This window comes from Lutjanus erythropterus, chromosome 15, assembly GCF_056507025.1.
Source record: "Lutjanus erythropterus isolate fLutEry1 chromosome 15, fLutEry1.hap2, whole genome shotgun sequence".
In the NCBI taxonomy this organism is placed as follows: Eukaryota; Metazoa; Chordata; class Actinopteri; order Lutjaniformes; family Lutjanidae; genus Lutjanus; species Lutjanus erythropterus.
Genome location: NC_139331.1, coordinates 26378597 through 26401626, shown reverse-complemented (window position 1 = coordinate 26401626; position 23030 = coordinate 26378597). Strand labels below are relative to the sequence as shown.

Sequence of the window (23030 nt, the reverse complement as noted above, 5' to 3'; positions counted from 1 at the left end):
GTCAGTGAGCTGACAAACCAGTACCTTGAGTCTGCGTAGGATGGCGGCCACCCTCTTCTGCAGGTTATCCCATCGCTTGTTCCCATCGTGCACCATTTCTCTGAGTCGGCAGGAGGAGTCAGTGCGGTTCTCCCGGGCCAGACGACGGTACTGTTTGTTGATGAGCTCCAGTTGGGTCAGGCACTCCTGCACCTGACGTTGGAAGGCCTGCAACAGAAAACAGACACACAGATTTTTAGGTTTTTGAGGCATTTTGGCTGAGACAGACAGGAAAGGCAGCAAAGGGCTATAAGCTGGAATCAAATCCAGGCTACTGCAATAAGCACCCAGCCCTGGTACACGGGACTCTTCCCCACAATATTACATTTTTCTTAAAACATTTTTAAGTGCGTGCACAAAGAAAGCAAGCAGTTCACAAGGATGACACAAGGCCTGTAAAATCGGATTTGTAAACCTATTTTCTGTTCTGCAGTGAGAAAGAAAATGCAAAAAACAAAACATTAATTAACTAATTAATAAGTGTTCAGTTCATGTTAACGATTCCAATTCTGAAATATGCAGAGCCACTGTATGTTTATCTAAAATGAACTCTGTAATCAGACACAAGTAGTGCAGATCCCAGACAGTCAACTAGCAGGAATGTGCACGTGCACAGTGATTGACTGCAGCAGCTGAGCAGACCAGTGCAGACGAGTTTAGCAACATGACACTCTTTTCTCTTCCTCTACCTTGCAGTGACATTCTCTATCTAGAAATTTTGTTTGCACACATGGAAAAATGTCTGAAACAAAAAAAAATCTCTTTCCATTAGTTTTTACTCTATCAGTACTGAATGCAGCAGCTATTTATACATTCACGCTGTCTTTTGCTCCACATTTTGATACTAAAAGTGAGACAGACAAACCTCAAACTTTTTAAGCTCTTCTTTAGCGACAGTGTACAGAACTCCAGAGGAGTTAGGCAGAGCTGCTGTTCTCTCTGAGGTCTTCAGCCAGTCCTCAAACCTGGAGTAATCATCCAGAAACTTCTGCCACAACCGCCACGTCTCTTCAATCCTGCACAGAGAAACCAACTCAGTAACGTCACAGATACATCTTCTAAAAAATAAATATGTAAATTATTATTATTTTATATAGGAACATCTCGACTATGTACACTAAGAAAATAACCCTTGATGAAAATGTTCAAGAATTTCAACAATCCATGAAGAACTCTGTCTTCTAAAAAGGGTTCATTGGATGAAAAGTGTTCTTAAGGGAACCCTTAGTCTTACAAAGAACCCTTGACAAAACCTGTCTTCAAAAAACGGGTTTTCATAATCAAATAGTTCTGGGTGGAACCTCAGCCCTTTAGGAAGGGGTTTTGGAGCCCTCATTTCTAAAAGTGTATGATCAACTCTTTTAACACTGGCTAACAAAGTCTAAATGACATATAAATGACTGAATTTATCCAGGAGGCACTGACTTAAGCCTCCTCTCCATGGACATGGCGCAGATGTTCCTCCATCGTCTGTCCAGCCCTCTGGTTGCTTGCTGAATGGAGTCACACTCTGTCTCTGTGGAACAGGCATCGCAGTCGTGCAGCAGGACTTCACACAGGTTCAACACAGACGCCACACCTGTGCTGTGTTTCTCAATGTCTCTCTGCAGCTCCTGCAAATCATTCAGAATTATAACCACATTTTTGCAGCATTTACGGTTGTATATATGGCGCCATGGCTTTGCTTCCTATGTGTTTATTATTTATGATAGAAATCAAGCTCCTTTTATGTTGCAGATTAAATCAGGAAATGTCTCACTACAGTATGCAGAAGGAGCACATTAGCCAACGAAAACTACAGTAGATGCATGTGTTAGCTAACTCTGCAGCTCTGGAGAGGAAGGAGGTCAGTGGGGTCTCAGAATCCAGTCCACATTTAGAGCGGCATCTTGGCAGCAGGAAGGATACTGATACTGACTACAGGCTAGCTTTAAACAAACAGCCAGAGATGCATCCATGAGTCATGCTGTGATTTCCTCATGTGGCTCAGAGTCACTGATTTTCCACCAACTCAGTTTGAGTCATTTGTTCTGTTGTTATTTAGTATTTACAGAAAAGTACATGTGTGCTTGCTTGAGTGTGTGAAGGTGCTTGTACGTCCGAGTGTGCCTATGTCTCGTAGTATGTGTCTAAGATAGGATGTTAAGAACTGTTGTGCTTGGTTCCACTTACCTGCTGCTGGTTCAGTTTCCTCTGAATCTCCTGGTCGTCGCAGGTGTCGTAGACGATGGGCCTGGACAGCTCGGTTTCGATGTGAGCCAGCCATGAACGCAGGCTGCTCATGTTTTTATCTAACTGCTGCACCGCCACCAGGGTCTCCCTCAACTTCTTTACCCTGGACATAAGACAAAGTCAAAGGGAAGTCAGCACATGTAACTGTGAACGCTGAAGGAGTGGGAGTCTGGTATGTGAGACATTTGTTGACAGATTTTTCCTCAGTCAACATAACACCAAACTATAAAATATGCTAAATATAAATGTAAATATAAACTATAATTCACTTTCTGATTAAAGGGTCAAATAAAAGTATATCGGAGGTGGTATTAAACTAGAGGCCTGGGACATGGAATGATTTCCTAGGTATATTGACAACAAGGAGGATTCTGAGTAATTTCCAAATCAGAATTGCTCCCCATCTAATCGAGGAATAATGAAGTTCTTGCAGAAATCTCCAAAATGTCAAAAGTGTTTTAAATCAAATCACAGTGTTAATTTTTCTCTGGTGTTCAGCAAGGTCTTGAGTGTATTAATGTGATATTTTGGAGTGATTTTTGACCATTTTTATTCATTCTCAAATGGTCAAAATGGTTGAACTTTGCACCAAATCTGTGTTATGAATGGTATGAACCCAAAAATTGCTGAGGGAAGGAGTGGATGAGGCAAATGAAAAAAAAAGCATGAAAGTTACATATTAAACATTTTCAGCAAAATGTCTGATTTTCTTAGAAATTGTGCTTATTTCTTTTTATTTATGTAGAACTCTACATAACATAAAAAAGGCCTACACACAAATCTCTTTGGAGCTTGTTGTGAATTTAAAGTAAGAATGGAAAAAATCCCACGGAAAGCACTCTTTGGTAGAATCTACACTGCAGACACAACATAACAAAGAGCTACTGTGTGTCATGTTCAGTTAAGCAGAGCAGAGACTAATGTGAATATGATGAGAATGATTTCAGATCTGTGCAGATATTTCTGTTGGGAAGTGATGAATCCTTACTTGACCTACACGACAACTGGGAACCATTTTGGATCTGCCAATGCCTGACATTTCTAAGCCCTCACCACTGCAATCAGTGACATGTGAAACATGTTTAAGTTAGCCAACATCCAACTCTTACAACAGCCAGCTTCACCACCGCACCCTGCAGAGCAATGCAACTCTCACTGTCTCAACACAGACTTAATTAAGAATGAAGGCAGCAGCCAAACAAACTAAACACTATAATCTGATAACAATAGACAGATTTAGCTGGTCACCTTACTATCACGTGTCATCCTGCAGCTCTAATAAGCTGTGGCAATATGTGTTGCATGGTGTCAGCTGCACACCACATCTCAAAATTCCTCAGTCTGCTATGAAGCATCTTACAATGCAACACAGTGTAGGATGCAGTAGTTTGACTGTTTAAACTATAGGGCAATATATTGCACACCAGACTTGGGTCAAATACGACCTGCAAATATAAATTTGTTTTGTTTTGTTTTAACTTTTTGTCTTACAATGTTGCACAACTTCATTGAAGGTGGGGTTAATTTCAATGTCAATCAAACTATGCTATACTTAGACTGACAGTGACACCAACACTCCTGCTATTGTCTAAACTGTCTGGAACTTATTGTTCTGTCCTGTAAATCAATCTCCACCCTCTGCTGGAAACCCAGACTGTTTAGAACAACATTTAAGAAATTCTTTTGACACACTAGTTAAACCAGATCTGCACTATGAAGCCAAAACTAAATAAATAAAACAATCTGTCACAGAAACATACTTGTAACAGTCTTAACGCTGCAGCACTCCACATTAATAATCATGGCAAAGATTAAAAATGTGCCATCATTCTCACACTTCTACACAGTTAACAAAAGAACATAATCTATCTAAGGTGCATGAAAACATAGCTTTCCATGAAGACAGCACATGTCTGATTCACTCTTTTCCAAGACACAACATTGTTGTTTCCAGTGAAGTCTTCAACGTAAATTCTCAAGTTTGTCCTGCCTGTTGACATCGCAGTCGCAGTCAGGCAGATCCTCTTCACTCGGGCAACCCGCCATATCATCCGTCCCTAAATCCAAAACCATGGGGGTGCGGAATTCCCAAAGACAACGTTAACGTCAGGAAGTGTTACGGTGTTGATCCAAACACTCTTCTCTTTCGTCTGTGTGCTCCACATGGGACTTTCTCTAACGTCTGTCTGTGCTGAAGGGGGAGTACGGAGTTGTGGGGTAGCACAACTGTGACTGATCAACTGTTGCTCTCCAAGGTTAAAAAAAGAGAACCCCAAACAGGCGTGAGTGTATATGTGTATGTGTGTGTGAGTGAGTGCCTGAGAGTGACAAGTGCTGCTGTTTCTAAAAACAGACTTACAGTCAGAGGCATGTGCTGCAGAGCTGGCCTGTATCTGAGTCTCACACACCAAATACACACAAAGACAAAGGCTGCAGGCTCCATGCATGTCAGTAAACTTCGTTGGAAGTTTTCCAATAAAAGATGCTTGCAGGAGAATATTGATAGATTTTTGTTTCTTCAGAAAATAAAAACTGTCAAAAAAATTAATCCACAAGATAAAAATTCTCAAGAAAACTTGTCAGATATTCCGCTCTCTGCTATGGATACAAACTGCTTCTCCAGTTGTTTTTTAGTAAAGGACGGATATAAGAGACAAAGAGAGTGCAGCTGTCTGTATGAGGTCAGACATTGGCCTGTCTTTCTTCCCTTGTCCAGTACTGTCCCAGAGGGCAACAGCCGGAAGGCAACTGGGGGAGGGGTAGTTGGCGGCAAAGTTTGGGTCAGGTCACATTCAATTCACAGCATTCAGAAAGAAGAGTTTAGTATGTTTTCCATATTTTCTATGCTGCTCCAGGGCCTGTTCAAAATGTAGCTGTTCAAAATGGGCTGATTGCTTGGCCTCTGATGTTGCTCTTCAAAACACTTTCACTCAACACTGACTATGTAGGGTTATTAAAACTTCCCAGCGCCTCTACACGTCTGGTTATAAAGTCTAGGGCTGCATCTAACTTTTTTGATAATCAAATAACTCTTTTTTGATTAGTCGATTAATCTATCAACTAATTTAGTGATTATTCGAGAGACAATTTTTTATTTCTTGATTAATATGGGCTATCAATTAATTGGCCCCAAATAAATGTTAATATTTCAATATGTTAGAAAATCATTTGTTCATTATCATCTAATTTCCACGGCACTGCTGCCGTTTACTGCTGTTATGATATTAATAATAATATTAGACAGATTTGTTGAATGCTTCATCGGGAAAATACTGGAGATCAAATTTAAAAGATTACTGTGACACATAAAAATAAAAATTAAACAAGATGCTGCTGTCTCTACAGAGCACTCCAGTGCTTGTGCAGTGTAGTTGTGCTACTGTGACATTTGAAGAAATTTCCAATTTGCAGACCTTATAAAGCACCACATTGTGTTGAAACACTTAAGATGATCATGAGCAAGGTTTTCTAGTTGCAGCTTGTTCTCTAGAGGAATCCTGCTTTGACTGGGCGCAGCCACCACTGTGACACACAGTTGTTTATCATCATTGACACTGATGGGTCTCAGCCCCTGCTGCTGCACAGAGCACTGTTCGCCTGTTTATTCAACATTAATTAATATTGAACATGCCACATGTCTAAATTGCACCAAATTTGACACTGCACTTCTGTGGATATCCAGAAACACACATGCAAAGTTTGAAGTACATCAGATGCACAAGTCTTGAGATAAACTAATTATACATACAAACATTCAGACAGAGAAGCCTTGCTTTACAGTTAGATTAAACTGACACAGTAATGAGAAAGAATGCTAAACCACCAACTCTGCTCCAGTTTGAGTGCATTTTGGAGACACTTGGTCAGTACAAGACTGCTTCCAACTCTGCGGAAGTGTCCAGAGTGCCAAAAAGGTAGATGGAGACAAAAGAAGCAAGTCAAGGAGGGATGAGGAATGTGACCTCTCTCTGCTTGTTTTGAAGCTCCACTTGAGTGGAGGCCCCACTGACACCAGCAAGGAACTCAGGAAATGCCTCAGCAGCATTGTGGGAAAATGAATTCCCCGTCACGAGTGCTGGAGTGTCAGGAAAGATACCATGGTAACAAGGCCAAGGCATGCCTTCACTAATAAAAAAACATGTGGGCAATGCAGTGTGGGATATGTATGGAGAAGAGTAAGCATGATGACAAAGTTACCTCCCTTTTTTCATCAGGACTTGTCTCTAGTTGTTCAAGTTTTTGGGGTTGCCTTATATAGCCCACTCAATCTCTCCAATCAAATGACTCTGTCTCTGTGAGACCCTCATACACCCACCTGGCAGCGATGAGGTCCAGCAGGTGTTGCCAGCGTTCGCTGACTTTGCTGAGTTTGTGCTGGATCTCGGTCGCCTTGCTGTCTTGGCTGGCCCTGGCCAGGCGCTCTCCCATAACCTGCAGCTGCTGCTTGTTCTCCTGAGCCACACTGATCTCCTCCTGGTAGTCCTGAGAATGAGACACCAAACAGGTTAACACAAGGAGGTGTGAGGGTGTTGTGTATGTGTGTGTGTGTGTTCATGCAACTGTGCATTATGTTTTTGTTTTTTTACTGTTTCATGCTCTGTGAAAGGTGCAATGCACCCACTGCACACTACATACCATTATGAAGAATGATCATTTTAAATCACAATAAACATCATATTTTATGGATGATTTGGGCAGTAGATATATTATATAAGTAAGCAAATAAATCAGAGCATCACAAAGGCCAAGATCTGAAAATGTCAAAACAGTTTGGATTCAACCCGACATTGTGACCCTGGTTGTACTGAGTGCACTCCTTCATTCACAGATGTGTTGTGTTTGTGTATAATGTGTGCATTTCAGATGTGCCTTTTGTTAAGGCTGTGTGCTGAAATCACCTTGCGCAGCTTTTCGATCATCTCTTCAATGCTGATGTCGCCATTCTGAGAGACCTTGCTCTCCATCTGTGTGAGCCACTCACACAGCTCCTTGTTCTTCTCATTGAACACTGCCCACTCATTCAACTTCTCGCTCACCTGCTGCCTGCGCAGGGAGAGCTGGGGGGACAAAAGGGGAGGGGAATGGCGGGACAAAGGACAAGAGGAAGGAAGAAGGAAGGATATGAGTAAAAAGGAATGTAGAGGGATGATAAGAAAAAGAAAAAAAAACATGAAAACTATGTGACAATTTTGTGGTTTAGTAGAAAAAATAATTGGCCAAAGAAACAAGATCGGAGGTCTGATTGCAAAATGAAGACTAAAATCAACCAGGGAAAGCTGAAAAATAACCCAGGCAACAACCAGTATCTGTCCAGTCCTGTTCTTCTAATCCTCTCTCATTCTTAAACAAACACCACTTCAGAGAACCACACAGCTCACAATAACACTGACGCCTTCAGTGTTAACCATGGATATGGAAAGTTAGCCACAGCTGAACTCTCACTTTATCAAATGTACCACAGCTGTTAACACTCTCTATTTTCAGCTGGGATCAGAACCAGAGATTGCATCAACCTAATGTTTTCCACCACCAAAGACAGAAAAATTTGAAGGCCATTTGTCATTTTGATAGATTAATACACTGAGTACGATCTGCCAGAACAAACAGATATGTAGATGGAGACATCACCTTCAGCCATGTAAAAGATTGAGACATCTTTAGCAAAGTAATCACAAACTCACTACAGGGACATCATGGCGTTATATGGACAAACATTAACACAAGTTATAGAGTACGCATTTCTAAGGAGGATACCACAGCTGTAGCATTGCTATCAGTGAAGCGAGTATTTCAACTTAGCATATTTCCTTAATTTTGATGCCATATCGTGGTCATTTTTATAATTTATTACAGAAAATATATTACAGATTTCTCCTTTAATTCAGATAAGGCAGATCTTTATTCTACAGCTTTATTTTCAAGTCTTCTGAATGCTTCAGCTAAGTGAGGACCAACTTCAGGATGTAACAAAACCACAGAAAAAGTGCTCTGCATACTTATTGGGGAAACACCCAAGCAAAAACATAAATCATGCTCATGTGAACTGTGTGAATCTACCTGGTGGCAGACTTCCTCCCACTGGCACTGTAGCAGCTGGAGGCGTTCCTGTAGGACTGTGATGTCATCTGCACTGACCACACCTTCCAAGGAGTCCCTCAGCAAGAACAAGGAAGTGAGGTCATCAGTCCAGCCCTCCACGCTGCTCTCCAACTCCTGTATCCACATGACATGATGAGAAATGATGTTCAATACACAGACAGGACATCCACAGTCCTAAATGCAAAGACTGATTTGTGTTTCTCCTCAAAACCGATAGCCACAGTCAGACAGAGCAGGAAAACCACAGAGCAGAACTACTGAAGCTCAACTGCAGCTGCTGCACCCTCAGAAACAGTGATAAGGAAAAGCAAAGCAGCAAACTGACAACGATGATTACAGCAAGACATTTCGGAAAACGACACGAAGTTTTACCTAAATGAAAGTAGCATAAAAATAACACTGACACGTTCACATTCAATGACAACAAAACAGCTACATTCAAGGTGAAAGGCAGGATAAGGTAACAGACTCATCTAACCTTGCATCTCCTCCTCCTCCGTCATTGTGACGGTTTTGCTGCGCTGTAGTCATTTGTGAAGCCGGAGAATGTTTCCATTACGCAACACACACACACAAAAGGAAGCACGCACACACACACAAACATACATAAATACACCCCCACTGCCGACAGGGATGCTCTCGCTCTCTTTCTCTCATGCGCACGCACCCTCTCTTTCTCTCTCCTTCTCTCTCTCCCCACCCCCTCTCTCCTCAGCTGATGCTACTCTTACAGCCCTCCCTCCTCCTCCTCCCTGAGGAGGACGTGCCATGCATGAAACATGACTGCACACTGTGTCCAGTACTATCAAAACCACCATGTATACCTGCATTGTCACAAGCTGCAAATGATCATAATGCGAATTTTCACACAAAAATGTGATGATTGCTGAGACTGAAAAATTAAGTGAAAGTGAAATATCCAGATCACAGGAGCTGTAACTTTTTTTTTTTATGAAGGTAAAATGTGTCATGATATATCATTATACATGAAGCACTGTGGTGCTGCAGAGATGCCCTGGCCTACACATCATATTCTTCAGACATATGTGAACATGTTTGTTTGGGACAGACTGACACCTTGATCTTTTAATTGATCTTTGGGCCCATTGCTGATATTAACATTAACTCTGATACCAATATATAAGATGGTATTCTTTATACAAAGTACAATATACAGAATATACGCTGTACATAAACACACATTTTTGCAATGATCTCTCAAAAGTAGTTAACACTTGAGATGAAGATATGTAAATTGAGTTACAGTTTAAAGCTACTACAAGGAACTTTTATATTGTGCTGACTTTGGAGCACTCTGAGGACAAAAGCAGTAGTGTTTCCACTGTGACAACCACAAAAATAAAATCATCTAAATAAAAACCTTCTTTTTAACTGGCTAATATACCACTTACTGTAACTCTGTCTGGAAAATGTAAACACAAGCTTGTTTCATCTGTTTTCAAGGAGAATCCAACCCGATGGAAATAATTAATTAAGAAACAAAACAAATAAAAACAATCTGAATTATGTTTTTGTTTTTTTCTTTTTAAGTTTTCATTCAGGCACACATCAAACAACATATATGCAAATACCAGTGTAGCTGTGCTGATGATTTCAGTCGACTGATATATCAGTTGGGAAAAAAAGCCAAAATCACATCATAATTTTTAGATAGATTTTTTTTTTCAGTGAAAATGAAATCCAAAAAATACCTTTCTTACTAAAATTGTAACTCATATTGCATTATTTGTGAAAATAATCTCAATATGATTTTATCTGTATATCATTCAGCCCTTGAAGAAATAAGGGTGAGTATCCTGGCATTATTTCAGCCTGAATCATATTAACATTTTTTTTTACTAGGACAGACATTCCTTTTCTTTGAAAAATTAATACAGAAAATTAATTATATAAAGCATAACTTTATTTAATAAAACAAAAAGAATTCAAAAGCTGTGCCCCTGCAGGACAATAGACAAAATTTATACCAACAGTCTGAAACCAAACAGACAAGGTCACACAATGAGACAGCAGCTGATAGATAAAGTTTTTTTTTTTTTCTGCTACTGGTCTGTCTGTTTATCTGTTTGTCCCCGTAGCCAGATTAAAGGGGCAGAGTGAGGACAAGTCTGGGTCTGTGCCTATGTGTGTGTGTGTGTGTGCGTGTGTGTGTGTGTGCGTGTGCGTGTGCGTGTGTGTGTGTGTGTCTATGCGTGTCTGTGTTTGTGTGTAATAGAGAGACAGAGAGACAAAGAGGGTAAGCATGTGTATATAATGCAAGGAATGAGAGTGAGAGAAAAAGCAAGTGGGACATTTCAGAGATGCAAAAAATTAACTTGGAAGGAGGAAGCAGTTTGAACATATATATATGTGTGTGTGTGTGTGTGTGTGTGTGTGTGTGTGTGTGTGTGTGTGTGTGTGTGTGTGTGTGTTATGTTCTCCTCACCTTGCATCTGATTTGCTCTGAGTGTAGCTCCTCATGGTGGTCAGGCAGGGGTACAGACAACTTTCTCTTGAAGGCCCTCAGCTTCTCCAGTGACGCATTTATGCCCTTCTCACATCGCTCCCAGTTCTACATACACACACACAAACACACATACACACAGTAAGAATTAGAGCATAAAACACACACATATGCACTCAAACACGCACACAGACTGCAGGTCTTTTTGTACTCTGTGAAGTTGCTATGAGTTCTTCCTGCAGTATCAGCGTCAGTGTGGGTAAGCTGCAGAATACAAAATCATGAACTGACAGGCATACACACACATCAGCGCACACACACATCAACACGGTGCTGAAGTCAAGCCACATCAATTATCATGCCGTAGACAACCCACTCAGCTCTGAACCTCCCAAGCGACCATAAGACAGAGTGATACAGCACGAATCCTTCAGCCAAAAAAGAAAGTTAACACTGCTTCATGACAAAAGAGGGAGGTTCTGCTCCAAAGGGCAGATTACAGCTATTTTTAGAGTCTGAGTAACGGTCCAGTTCAGGGTAAAACAGGGTAATATTTGGTAAGAAATGCTGCTGCAATGTGGCATACACTCTGAGAAAAAGGGTAGCAGAAGGATTTCTCCCTGAAGGGCTGAGGTTCTACCCAGAACCATTTGCTTCAGAAGAACTCTTTTTTTGAAGAAAGGGCTTGTCAAGGGTTCAGTGAAAGACTATGGGTTCCATCAAGAACCCTTTTTATCCAAAGAACCATTTTTGGAGGACAGAGAAATCTTTGATGTTGAAATAATTGAAGAACTCTTTGAGTAAAGGTTCTTTGGACCCCCCTGGGTGGGTTGTAGATATAACATCTGGAATATAAAAGGTGGGTTCTACATAAAATCCTTGGAATATTAAAGGGTTCTTGTTAGAATCCCCTGAATGTGTTCTTGTCAGCACCATTAGAAGGTGGAAAACCTGGGATGGAACATCCAGAGAGGGTTCTGTGTAGAACCATTAAACCATTGAAAGGTTCTGGGAGCTACCATTCACAGTTGGGTCTATGTTGGGTTCTCAGAAGAACTGTCTGATAGGGTCCTAAGTGAAACCTTTATAAAATGTTCTACCAGGTACCAAAAAGGGTTCTCCTATGGGGACAAGCTGAAGAACAGTTTATGCTTCTAGTTGGCACCTTTATTTCTGAGAGTGTACCTGAAGAAAGAGTCATGGTAAAAGAACATGCAGGGCAGGACTAGAATAGCTACAGTAGCTGCTCTCTATGTGCAAACCGAGGAGGACAGAGAGATTAGCTGAGATCGTAGAAGAACAGGAAGAGAGGAGAGAACCATGCTGAACAAAAAAAAAGCCAAATTCCTACATGCATCTTTTAAACTGCGTCACTCAGTCCCATTCAGAACGGGGCATTATCACAGCCTCGCAGGGCTCAAATCACTACAGCTCACTGCACAGATTCTGCACTCTGCATGTGTGTGTGCGTATTAATGTGGATGTGTGCCCTGGGCTGGCACTTTTTTGTGCAATTTTGTAATGCTTAAGTGTGAAAGAGTGTGTGCAGATGCTTAGCAATTTATTGGAGGACAGAAGTGAGGGTGCTCCATCTCTGTCCTTCGCTTCTTTTCAGGACATAAGGTGCAGCGTTGCATAATTCATGCGATAACCTGGTTTCACTGTCCTGCATGTACAACCGGGTGGACTCATTAAGAGCTCGGATGCCCTTCAGCACCCTTCAAAGCACCTTTATGCTGGTAGAGACACAGTTTCTAACTTAGCCTTCAACACAGGCTTCATGTAGCTGCATTAGTACAGGATGTCTTATAATCCAGCAAGAGGCCATATTACAGAAACTTCCAATCTTCTTATCTAAAATAGGAAGAGGATAAAATTTTTTTCCAAGCAAATCCTAACCTAACTAGCTTTAAGAATTCTATCTTACCTTGCTTCATCCTATCTTATCTCTGGTTAGGAAACTCTAAACACTCAATCCAACATCATTTATCAACTTTTATGTCTGTTACCTAGCAACTGACACTACATTTCCCATCACACCAGACTGAACAACTTTGTACTTGTTTTTTTTTCAGTTATCATACATCCATTTAACAATTTACACCAGAAAACAAACAAAAAAAACTAAATTTCTTTGTATTCTCATATCAAAACCCAATCATGTTCTTTTTCCTCTACAAACAAAATATGATGTGCTTATGTAGGACTGACCCAAGCAATTTGATCATCCACCCTTTAAATAATCTTTAACCTTCAGTAGCAGGACACAGACACGGCTACTTTTCAACATTCAAAATTAAATCTCTCCTAATGTTATGTCCCACCTAGATACACTCAAAATTCTGGTTCATCTGGACTTTAAATAAAAAAGACACCACAGTCTGCATGTTATGCTGTCATATGATTTTTAGCTTAGGCAGGAAAGAGCCAAGAGAGCAACAAACAAACAAAGAATTACACAAGAACACATGTTCACTCTTATTCCAGTGTTGTCTGACCTTGAGTAAGCCGTGCAGTTCCCTCCTCTGCTGGTCCAGGCGGTGGTGGGCGTGCCTCCACCTCTCCTGAATCTCCATCAGCTCCGTCTGCAGGGTGGACTCGGCCCTGGTGTCGGCTGACAGCAGCAGGCTCCTGCCTGCCTCCACCGTCAGGATGTAGCCTCCCTGCTGCCTCTGGAGCACTCGCTCCTTCAGCTGGAGGAGCGAAGACAGGGACGGGGGGCAGAGGGTGCACAGGTTAACTAAAGGAGTCTAAGGTTGGAGGAGGGGTTGTTTTTTTATTAGTAGGAGGTTTATTCATTCATTCAATCATTCAACCTTTATTTATACTCGAGATCACTGAGAGGCGACTCATTTACAAAGGCATTTTTATTTTTGTTCTATTCAGTGGTTAAGTAAAAATACTGATTCTACAGTTCAAGGAAAGGGTTTCTATGGCTACAGGGATTAGAGTCATCTAGTTTAAATTCAGATCTGTGTCTGGGGCACACAAATAAGCCCCCAGGAAAAAAGGAGTTTTTCATTAATCCAGATGAAGAGATAATTATATTCTGTGATTTTAAATTTGCTTCAGTTGACATAGTGTTTAAAATATGAAATTTGAAGTTGGTGTATTTTTAAATAGGATATAATGTCATATGCACTTGATGTTTGTCATGAATGTTTGCTGTGTTTTGTATGTTTGATTGTCAGATGTGTACTGCATATTTAATCTCTGTGTAATCTAAAACAGAACTGCCTGAGGATACAAAATTAATCTCAGTGTTAACTGGCAATAAAGTTGTACTGTATTATATTTTATTGTATCATATGATACATGTTAAGTTATATGATTGTATGTTGTATGCAATAAGATTGAATACGGTGGATGTGAAAAATGAGGCTCTGAAGTTTTTAATTGTCTCAGTGTCCTCTTCCAGTGACCTCATAAATGATGCAAACTTTTTAAACAAGCTCTATGAGAAGATAATTAGCGCGGGGTGAAGTGGGAGTGTCAGAGACTGAACCCATCACCATCCTCATCCACGTGCTGTGTACTTAAAATTAATTTTAATCAGAACTGTCATTTGCAGACATAATAAAGCATAAATATTTTAGACAACATTAGAAATCTGAACAAGGTGATGAGTGAAGGACTTAACAAAACCAACCTGTATCTGGTCTAACAGGTTTCTGGCCTGCTGCAGGGCGACTGCTTCTCCTGGCTGATGCACATCTGGATCTCGGGTCACTTCTTGAAGCCACTGTAGCAGCTTCTCTGCCATCTCACGGTAGTTCTGCCACTGGCGTACCAGACTATCAATAATGCCCCTTCGCTGCTGCGCCCGCCTCACCACACCCTGCCACTGGTTGCTAAGCAAGGCCAGGTTCACACTGAAGTCGTCTCTGTCAAAGGGACAGCAGTGAGAATAACATGTAAGCTCCTCACAACTGGATTTTTTTTAATGAGGTGACTGTGCATGTGTTTACCTGTCATCCATTTGTCCCTGGTCCAACATACGATGTCCATCACTGATAATGGAATAGAGAATCTGTTGCCTGCTAAACATCTCTGCCTGGAACAACTGCAAATGAACACATTTATATTAATAACAACACTGTACATGCAAATACAGCCACTACTACACGTGTACTTTTAGTGCTTCTCTGACCTCATGGTCTCTCTGCTGCTCCAGCAGACTCTGGTAGTTGCCTGAGATCTCAGCGGCCAGCTTCTGTTCAGTCTGAGACAGGAAGTCCATCCACGCCTCACACTTCTGAAGGAAACTCTGCTGCTGGAGCAACACTGCCTGCAGTTTACTGGAGAGCGATAAAGAGACTTTGTTAGGAATATTAACAACCTTAACATAGAAGAAGATTAGTACGTCTTTAAAATACATATTTTACATGTCACTATTAACTTTATTTTTCTTCGTTCGTACTTTACAGATTAGTTATAACACACCAAATAAAAATAATATGTTGCCAGGTCGTTAGGTCATATTTAAGTGAAGGACACATTCACATATATATCTGCTTAGGTTTTTTAACCATTATTTATCAGTAAGGACCCCAAGAACTTTTTGGCCTCCTACTTTCTGAAAAAAGGTGTAAAAGTACCATGGCAAAAAGTTGTTTCATGACTCACCACCATTTATACCTGCAGGCTTAGTGACTTATTGTAAATTTAAAATCATCAAGCCGAATTAATCACATTCATATTCATTCATATCAGTAATCATATTTGTAATCAATTATATTGGCATATTATGTGTAAATCATTCATATTAATAAGGTTTTTAGGGAGAAATTACAAACATGTTGTCATTGCAAAGTTATACAAAAGAAAAACAGAAGCAGTCATTTCTTAAGCTCTTGAACATGTCAAAAAAAAAAAAAGTCAATTTCGGCTAATTTTGCTGCACTTTGAACATGAAATTTAAATTAATTTTCTTATATTTCAAAAACAAAAAATAATTCTTGCAATTTCAATCTTTTGTAAGTTTAATTTGTTTTTATTTTGTCTTTTTAGCTTATTTTATCTTGGTTTGATCTAAATCCATCCATCCATCCATTTTCTGTAACCGCTTATTCCCAGCTGATACTGGGCGAGAAGCGGGGTACACCCTAGACAAGTCGCCAGTTCATCGCCGGGCTTGCCAGGCTTTAATCTAAATCTATTTTATTATTATCATAGCTTTTAAATGTATTTTATTGTATAGAAATGACATCATTTTTATTCTTTCTTTTGTCCTTTTACTACTGTTTATCTATAGTTTTTATTTCACTCTATTTCAGTCTACACTTGTTCTGTCTTATTATCAGGTTGTCAGTCATGTGTTAAGCATTTTGAATTAAACTAACCTGTAAGAAAGGTGCTATACAAATATTGCTTGATTGATTGATTTCAGAAATATAGCTTCTTATATTTATTTTGGTGGCTGTTTGACTTGCAGTGTGGTGGGCACTTGCTCAGTCCTACTATAAACTTAATTTGAAGGTTTTAGGTACCTGAATCTCTCAGTGAGGTGAGCTGTGTGAGTGGCCCAGGCTCTGTTGAGACTTTGCAGCCGTTTAACATCTCTGTCACTGACCGGCAGTCTGTACACCAGCTCGTTAATACGCTCCAGGTCTGGAGACAGACTGCTCAGCTTCAGCAGGTGAACCTGGGAACACATTATTACACATTTTCAGTGGAATGAATTTAAGCAGATGCTCAGTCTTTTTGTGGGAAAATCAGCAGAAGCTCAAACACAATTAACACAAGAAAAACCAAGACAGCAGCATTTTCATACCTTCAGTTTTTCCATACGTGTCTGCACCACAGTGAGCTCTGGTGAGCCGACTGAGTCGGACTCCTTCAGCACCTCCTCAGCCTCCTCAGCTTTATGGATCAGCATGTCCAACTGCTCTCTGAAACCCTCACAGGCCTGAGATCCGGACTACAAACCATCAGACAAACACAGTCAGAATATAGGAGGTCTGGCCTACAAATCAAATCCTCTTAATCATATAATGAGGTTGTATGTGGGAAACAGTGTATGTCATTCTGCCAACCCATCCCTGCTGTCCTAACCTGCAGTACTTCCTGCTGCCTGTGAAGGGCGTGTTCCAGTGTTGCTAGGCGATGTGTGAATGAAAGGTGGTCGGACTGTAGGGCTGCAGAGGAGGAGGCGTCAACTTGGCTCTTCAGCTGCTCCCCTAAAGCCTGCAGCTGCTCGAGGGATTGCTGCACTGAGGCCTGCTCACTAAGGCACGTCTGCAACAGTAAAGTCATCAGAGAGGCAGGTTAGGAACAGAATCACCAAATGTATAAGAATTTTGAGAAGTTAAGACAAAGTCATGGTAGTTACATGTACACTAATGGCACAGGAACAACAGAACTGTATATCTAATGCAAAGGCAATCACAGCCTTGACATATAATAATACGTAAGGTGGAAAAATGGGTCACAAATATGTAATGTTTCACTTTTTGAGTAATAGGTTGATTGGTTTCATTAAGTGCCCAGCTCGTAGTGTACATTCATATTGATATTTGTGCATTACAACATGTTGTTACAAGCATCTGTAAATGTTCAGAGACTCTGTATCTTGTTGAGACACATGGACACTGTTTTAACACTTATCCTTGAAGGACTATGAATATCCATGTAACAGTTGTATGGTTGGCATCTGACAAATTTATTTTACATGTCATGTTACAACTGTTATTTTCATTTACCTTAGTTTATTATCTGTTCTGTTATGGTCTCATTGTCCTTTTTACTCTTAGTATTACAGTCTTACCTACTATTTTATAAGCACTTTATTTCCTCAGTCTGGTGCTGGACTGTGTTGGGTTTTGATATGCTGTTGTATTGTGTTGATTAATATTAAACTCAATAAACTTTAAGTCATGAAAAACAGAAACTATCACATAATTTTCATATTTTGGTGTTCGTCTAATAGCGTGAACGGGCCCAATTTGCCGAAGAGTGGTACGTTTTTTGCGACCCAAAGAGAGCAATGTGATCCTTTTTCAAAAATAAATAAATTAAGGATGAGTAAAACAAAGATTTTGTGTAAAGCTTTCCTGTAAAAATATCTTTCAAGAAAGGACAGCCCCATGCACCAAGAACAATTTCAACCCACTTAGCGTCTACCAACTGTTTATCAGTGATCCACAGTTAAAATTAACGGTCTGCTTACAGTATTAGGACAGCGTGTCTTTAGACATCGTGCAGCACAGCCCTATAAGCCCAGCATGACACCGGGGGATCCCTGTAGTGTAAATCAGGGGCCTGTCTTTCCCTTTGCAGTCTCCTTTTCAAAAGGCTTTTGTTGGATTGTGCTGTGAATCTACATTCAAGCAGACAAAAGGACAGGGTGCAATTTGGTATTCTGCAGAGGGGATAGGGGCTTCGTGAATTCTCATAGTGAGCTGACGAGCCATTTCAGGGCTTATTTGCAAGACGAAAGGAGACTGAGGGTGAGCAGAAAAAAGTATATTCTAAGCCACACAAAATGTGTGGGTGTAGTAATAATCAAACACTAGATCTTGGTCCTGGAAGATAACTACAGGAGAAAATGTTTAAAAACATCGACCTGTTAACTACTGACTGAAAACATGTTCATATAATCATACGCATGACTCCTGTGTTATATCTCTACCTACATTACAGTCCTTTATCCAGGCATTGCTCTCCTCCTCTGTGATGTCCCTGTCGGTGGCGCTCTTCAGCAGGCGATCAGCACATTCTTCCTGTTTCTGAACCACCGCCACACACTGGCCATACAATAACTTGTAGCGTTGCCACAACCCCAGCAGGGCTTTACTGCTTCTCAGCTGCTCTGAGATTTGCTCTAACAGACTGTTCCACCTATAACGGAGGAAGAGAAACATGCTGTTACGTACTGACCTTAGCTCAGAGGCTAGTTGATATTGATGGATTATAGCTGCAGTTTGATTCAAAGTCACTCAGAGACGTGCTTTTGTTAGTCCGACCTGATGTTGACGTCCCGGAGGGCTCTGTTGAGTGTTTCAGTCACAGACGGGTGGCACTCTGTCAGTAGCTGATGTGTGACTGAACCAAACTTCCTCAGGCTACTTTCCTGTTTATCCATCTCCTCCTGCAGGTTCTTAAATACACACATACACACAAAAAGTTAATTTCATCTTCATCTTTATGAAGAATCTCATGAAGACGTCACTGACAATTGTCTTTTGAACTCTGTAAATCAGGGTTTAATCCTGGGAAACCAAAACATTTCCCAGGAAATATAATAACGTGAACACTGAAATATAACCAGTGCATTTTGCTGTAGCTGATGTTATAACTTAAAAACAAATGCAGTTTCCCAAGATAGCGTTTTTTTTTCCCTGGGATAGAACATGTCCAATTTCCTGGAAAAATATTAATCCCTATAATAGATGTTCACGTTCAGTGAAAAACCTCAAACAGTTGTCAAAGTGAAATGCCTCAAACATGACTTAATGCACTATTAGCAAAGTTTTTCAGCAGTGTGCCACCTTCCCAAAATACAGAGCGTAGTCTATTTTCTGCGCTCCTCACCTCCAGACTCTCCACCTGCTGCTGCACTGCCTCGAGAGACCCATTAAGGAGGCGCAGCCTGGACACAGAGTACCTCCCCTCCATCAGGTACCCATTAATCTCCTCTGAAGCTCGCCGGTACAGCGTCCACTGCTCCAGCACTGACCGCAGGCTCACCTTCATCTGACTTATCTGGTAGAAAGCACAGACGACAAAACGTGTGTGTCTTAAAGCACAGTGGGAAAAGTTAAACAGTCATGAGGGTAAGGGATCTGAGAAACTCACCATGTGGTCCAAATGAGCCCAGGATTGGTTCAGTCCTTTGAGCGTCTCCTTGACAACAGAGCAGGCTGCTCCTTTCTTATCCTGGATGAGAGCATTTCCTCGTTCCTCTGCTTTCTCTAGATCCTTCTCTTTTTCCTTCACTAATTCTTCCAACTCCTGAAACAACAAAAACATGTTTAATTTTCAGGAATATAAACATTATAAAAACTCCAGTTGTGTGTGGCAGGCGGAGCAGTGCTGTATGTATGTGTACCTGACAGTCTTTAAGTGCATTCTGCACCGATGCTACATCCTCTATCCTGTGTCTCTTCTTCAGTTTCTCCTCCTGTAGCGTGAGCCAGGTTTTCAAGGCCTGAACTCCATTTTCATGCTCCATCCAACCTTCCAAAAGTCCTTCTAAAAGCTGAATCTACAATACAAACACAATTCAGAACAGCTCAAGAACTCAAGCTGAAGTCTAAGAACAGGTCTACACTGTGACTGGAACAGTACCTTTTCAGTGATGAGCCCCTGTAGTATCTGCCATCGTCTGTTCATCGCTCCCAGCTTCTCAGCAAAGTCGGTTTTGTCACTGCGCTTTCCTTCAACATCCTGACTGCTGATCTGCAGCACTGACTGATTTACAAAGTCGACAGTCAGCTGCTTACAGGTCAGATCAATGCTGAAACCCTGTGATATAAAAATGACACTTGATGAGACCATAGCCCTGTTTCCATAGATGCATTTATATTCTCATTTTCAAGTATCGCATCAAAGAGGTTGATGGAAATGGTGTAGTTCAAAAAAACTCCCATTTTTGCCTTTTTACACAAAGGGTTGATGCACTTAATGGTAGATGGATGGAAAAAACTTTTTTGACTAAGTCCTGACATAGTGAACAGTCGTTTCACATGACTGATCAGATGTTTCGTTTCCAGCTCATGACCTCTACTTCTTCTTTTTTTTCCAAACTTTGTTTATTGATTTTCTCACAAAATGACAATGAAGCAAGGGGCAGTCACTCAATATCATATATTTGTAGAGGAAGAGAGATTACCCTAATTAAAGCAGTATCAACTCGGCCTCTATTTCTTCTCTTTGTTTATTACAGTCATGAATAACTTATAGCTTATATAACTTACTCTATACTGCCAACTTCTGACAAAATTAGGCTTTGTATATCCTAACTTATTTGCTCCAAACAAGTTGATGGAAACATGTTTTTTTTCTGCATTTCAAAAGTTTGCTTCAAATTCACTTGATAATTAGATACATTCACGTCTTGTGATGAAGTGGAGAGAATAAAAGAAAAGAGGGGTGACAGAGAGCTTCTTTTGCACCCTGGCAGGAATTGTATAACTTCTGAACTCTTTGCATTTTAACAGAAAAAAAAAAAAATAGCTCCTTACCTTGTACTTCTGCAAGAAGTTCTGGACCACCTCTGAGCCTACAGCTCCCATGATTTTGTCCTGGTCCTCCTCTATGATGTTCTCCATGAGAGAGATCCAGCTCATCAGCTCAGTGATTGCATGCCGTGATGCCAGCTTCTCCATCTGCAACTAAGGGATCAGAGCAGAGGGGTTACAATGTCACAGAAAAAGCCAAAATACAGCATCACCAGCTATGCTAATATCGATTAGCCCCATAAGAAATTACTTTTAAAATTATGCCTAAATTGAGCGACAGCTGACAGGCATTCAAGTGTAACAGCTGCTGTTGTCATACCTGGTGTAGCTTCTCTTGTACGACAGGAATGCGAGTCAACAGCTCTGCCCACTGAGTGTCGATCTGGCCCAGCGCAGTCCTGAGACCAGCTGTGTCTACTCTTTTCAGTCGCAGAAGCTGGTTGCCTGTGCTCAGCACAGATGAACGCAGGGAAGATTTAGCATCCACCTCTTTGGAAAACTCCTATCAAGAAGAAAAACAACAGCAACAAGTTGTAATTTAACCATTTATATATTAAAAATACAGACACTGTTATAATGTGATATGTGATACATTTTTGCTGCACATGAGATAAACAAACTTACCAGGAAGGCATAGAGGTGGTCCCTGACGGTCTCCAGCTCCTGAGGCACTGTTACTGACTGGGTCGTCCAGAACTCCAGCCGATCCAGAGCCGACTGCAACCAGTGGCTCAACTCTGCTGACTCACTCTGGTACCTGAAATTTATACACATAGACACATGATATGCATTTATACAAACATGATATTTTAATTTAGCTTCTGAAAGATTTAGGCTTGTTTGCGATGACAAGGACTAATTTTTAATTTCTAATTTTTAAATCATGGTTTAACTTGAAATTCTGTAGCACCAAACTTTTAAATTGTCTTAAACTGAAGAAAGATTCAACTTAGACTTCTCCTCAAACGTCAGTTTATTTTTACTCTGAACGAGATTAAATTTAAACTCCAATATAAAATGTGCTTTAGTGTTAACTTGAAACTTACACTTGAGGAGGTTTAATCTTTAAAATAGCTGTCTTTTTGAGGTGGATTGAGAAAAATCAAAGAGAGCTAAGGAACAGAATCAACCAGACTCAAGTTTTATGTGTCTTTTTCTTTCTTTCTTCTTTTTTTTTTAGCTAATTAACAAAAAATATAACATTTGTTTAAAAAAACAAGTTTTTATCTAGCTAGCAAACAACGCAAAATTTTGTTTTACTCTTCAGCTAGTTAGCAAACAATGTAACAGTTTGTTAAGAAATACAGAGCAGAATACAGAGTGGTTAAAGTTTTTTCACCCTATTTTTTACTTATTAGGTCCTATCAGCAGTCAAATTTGTAATTTATTTATTTATTTATTCATTTGAATTTGGGTAAGAAAGCATATTGATTCGAGTCTATTTGATTTTCGGTTTACATCAATAAACTTGGACTTACTAAACTAAGATTCGTTTTTAATTGTGCAAGAGAGCTCTGCTTAATTTTAAAACTGGATTTATTGATTTTAAACCTAGCTTTGCCAAACTCTGATTGAAATTTATCACAGATTATATGTGTCTTTGTTGGTACAATCCAGTCTTAAGTGATAATATTCATTGTATTCAGCCTCAAGAGATCATAAACAGGATTACAGACCAAAACTCTATGACTGACTCACAAAGCTACATAATTGATCTGAGATTTCATTGTTGACAAATTGGCAAACAAAACAAACAAGACTATTGTTGGACGCTGACCTGCTCCAGTGTTTTAGTGTAGAATCAAGGCGGTGCAGCTCCTTGTTGACTTTGGTGGTGGAGGAGAGCCAGTGTTCTCCCAGCTGGGTCAACTGGTTTTCCAAGTCTGAACAGCCAACAGACAGAAGAAGCCTCTTGCCCTCCTCCAGGACCTGGTACAGCTGGGGCTGATGCTCTGTCAGACTGCCCTTCAGACGCTGGAGGAGAGACGGGAGGATAATTAAAAATCCAATATTCC

General features: G+C 40.4%; 1 protein-coding gene across 4 annotated transcripts in view; it reads right to left on the bottom strand.

Moving 5' to 3' along the window:
* LOC146314537 (nesprin-1-like) overlaps window positions 1–21468 on the bottom strand; it is a 37059-nt gene extending 15591 nt beyond the window's left edge. For 2 of the 4 annotated variants that reach the window (XM_084737572.1, XM_084737573.1), the window contains exons 1-5: window positions 4262–4511; window positions 2212–2374; window positions 1465–1652; window positions 905–1055; window positions 25–207 (exon numbers count right to left, since the gene is read on the bottom strand). In XM_084737572.1, the coding sequence (XP_084593698.1) occupies window positions 25–207; window positions 905–1055; window positions 1465–1652; window positions 2212–2374; window positions 4262–4344 (768 nt within the window). In that variant the 5' untranslated portion in view covers window positions 4345–4511. Of the gene's footprint in view, window positions 1–24; window positions 208–904; window positions 1056–1464; window positions 1653–2211; window positions 2375–4261; window positions 4512–6586; window positions 6754–7169; window positions 7329–8328; window positions 8485–8848; window positions 8985–10816; window positions 10943–13332; window positions 13528–14483; window positions 14719–14802; window positions 14898–14984; window positions 15133–16323; window positions 16479–16607; window positions 16755–16888; window positions 17072–18468; window positions 18674–18798; window positions 18933–19366; window positions 19538–19630; window positions 19787–19883; window positions 20040–20122; window positions 20300–21018; window positions 21169–21334 lie in introns of those variants that run through there. The other 2 variants (XM_084737570.1, XM_084737571.1) reach the window with 2 other exon arrangements.
* Window positions 21469–23030: the final 1562 nt, after the last annotated feature.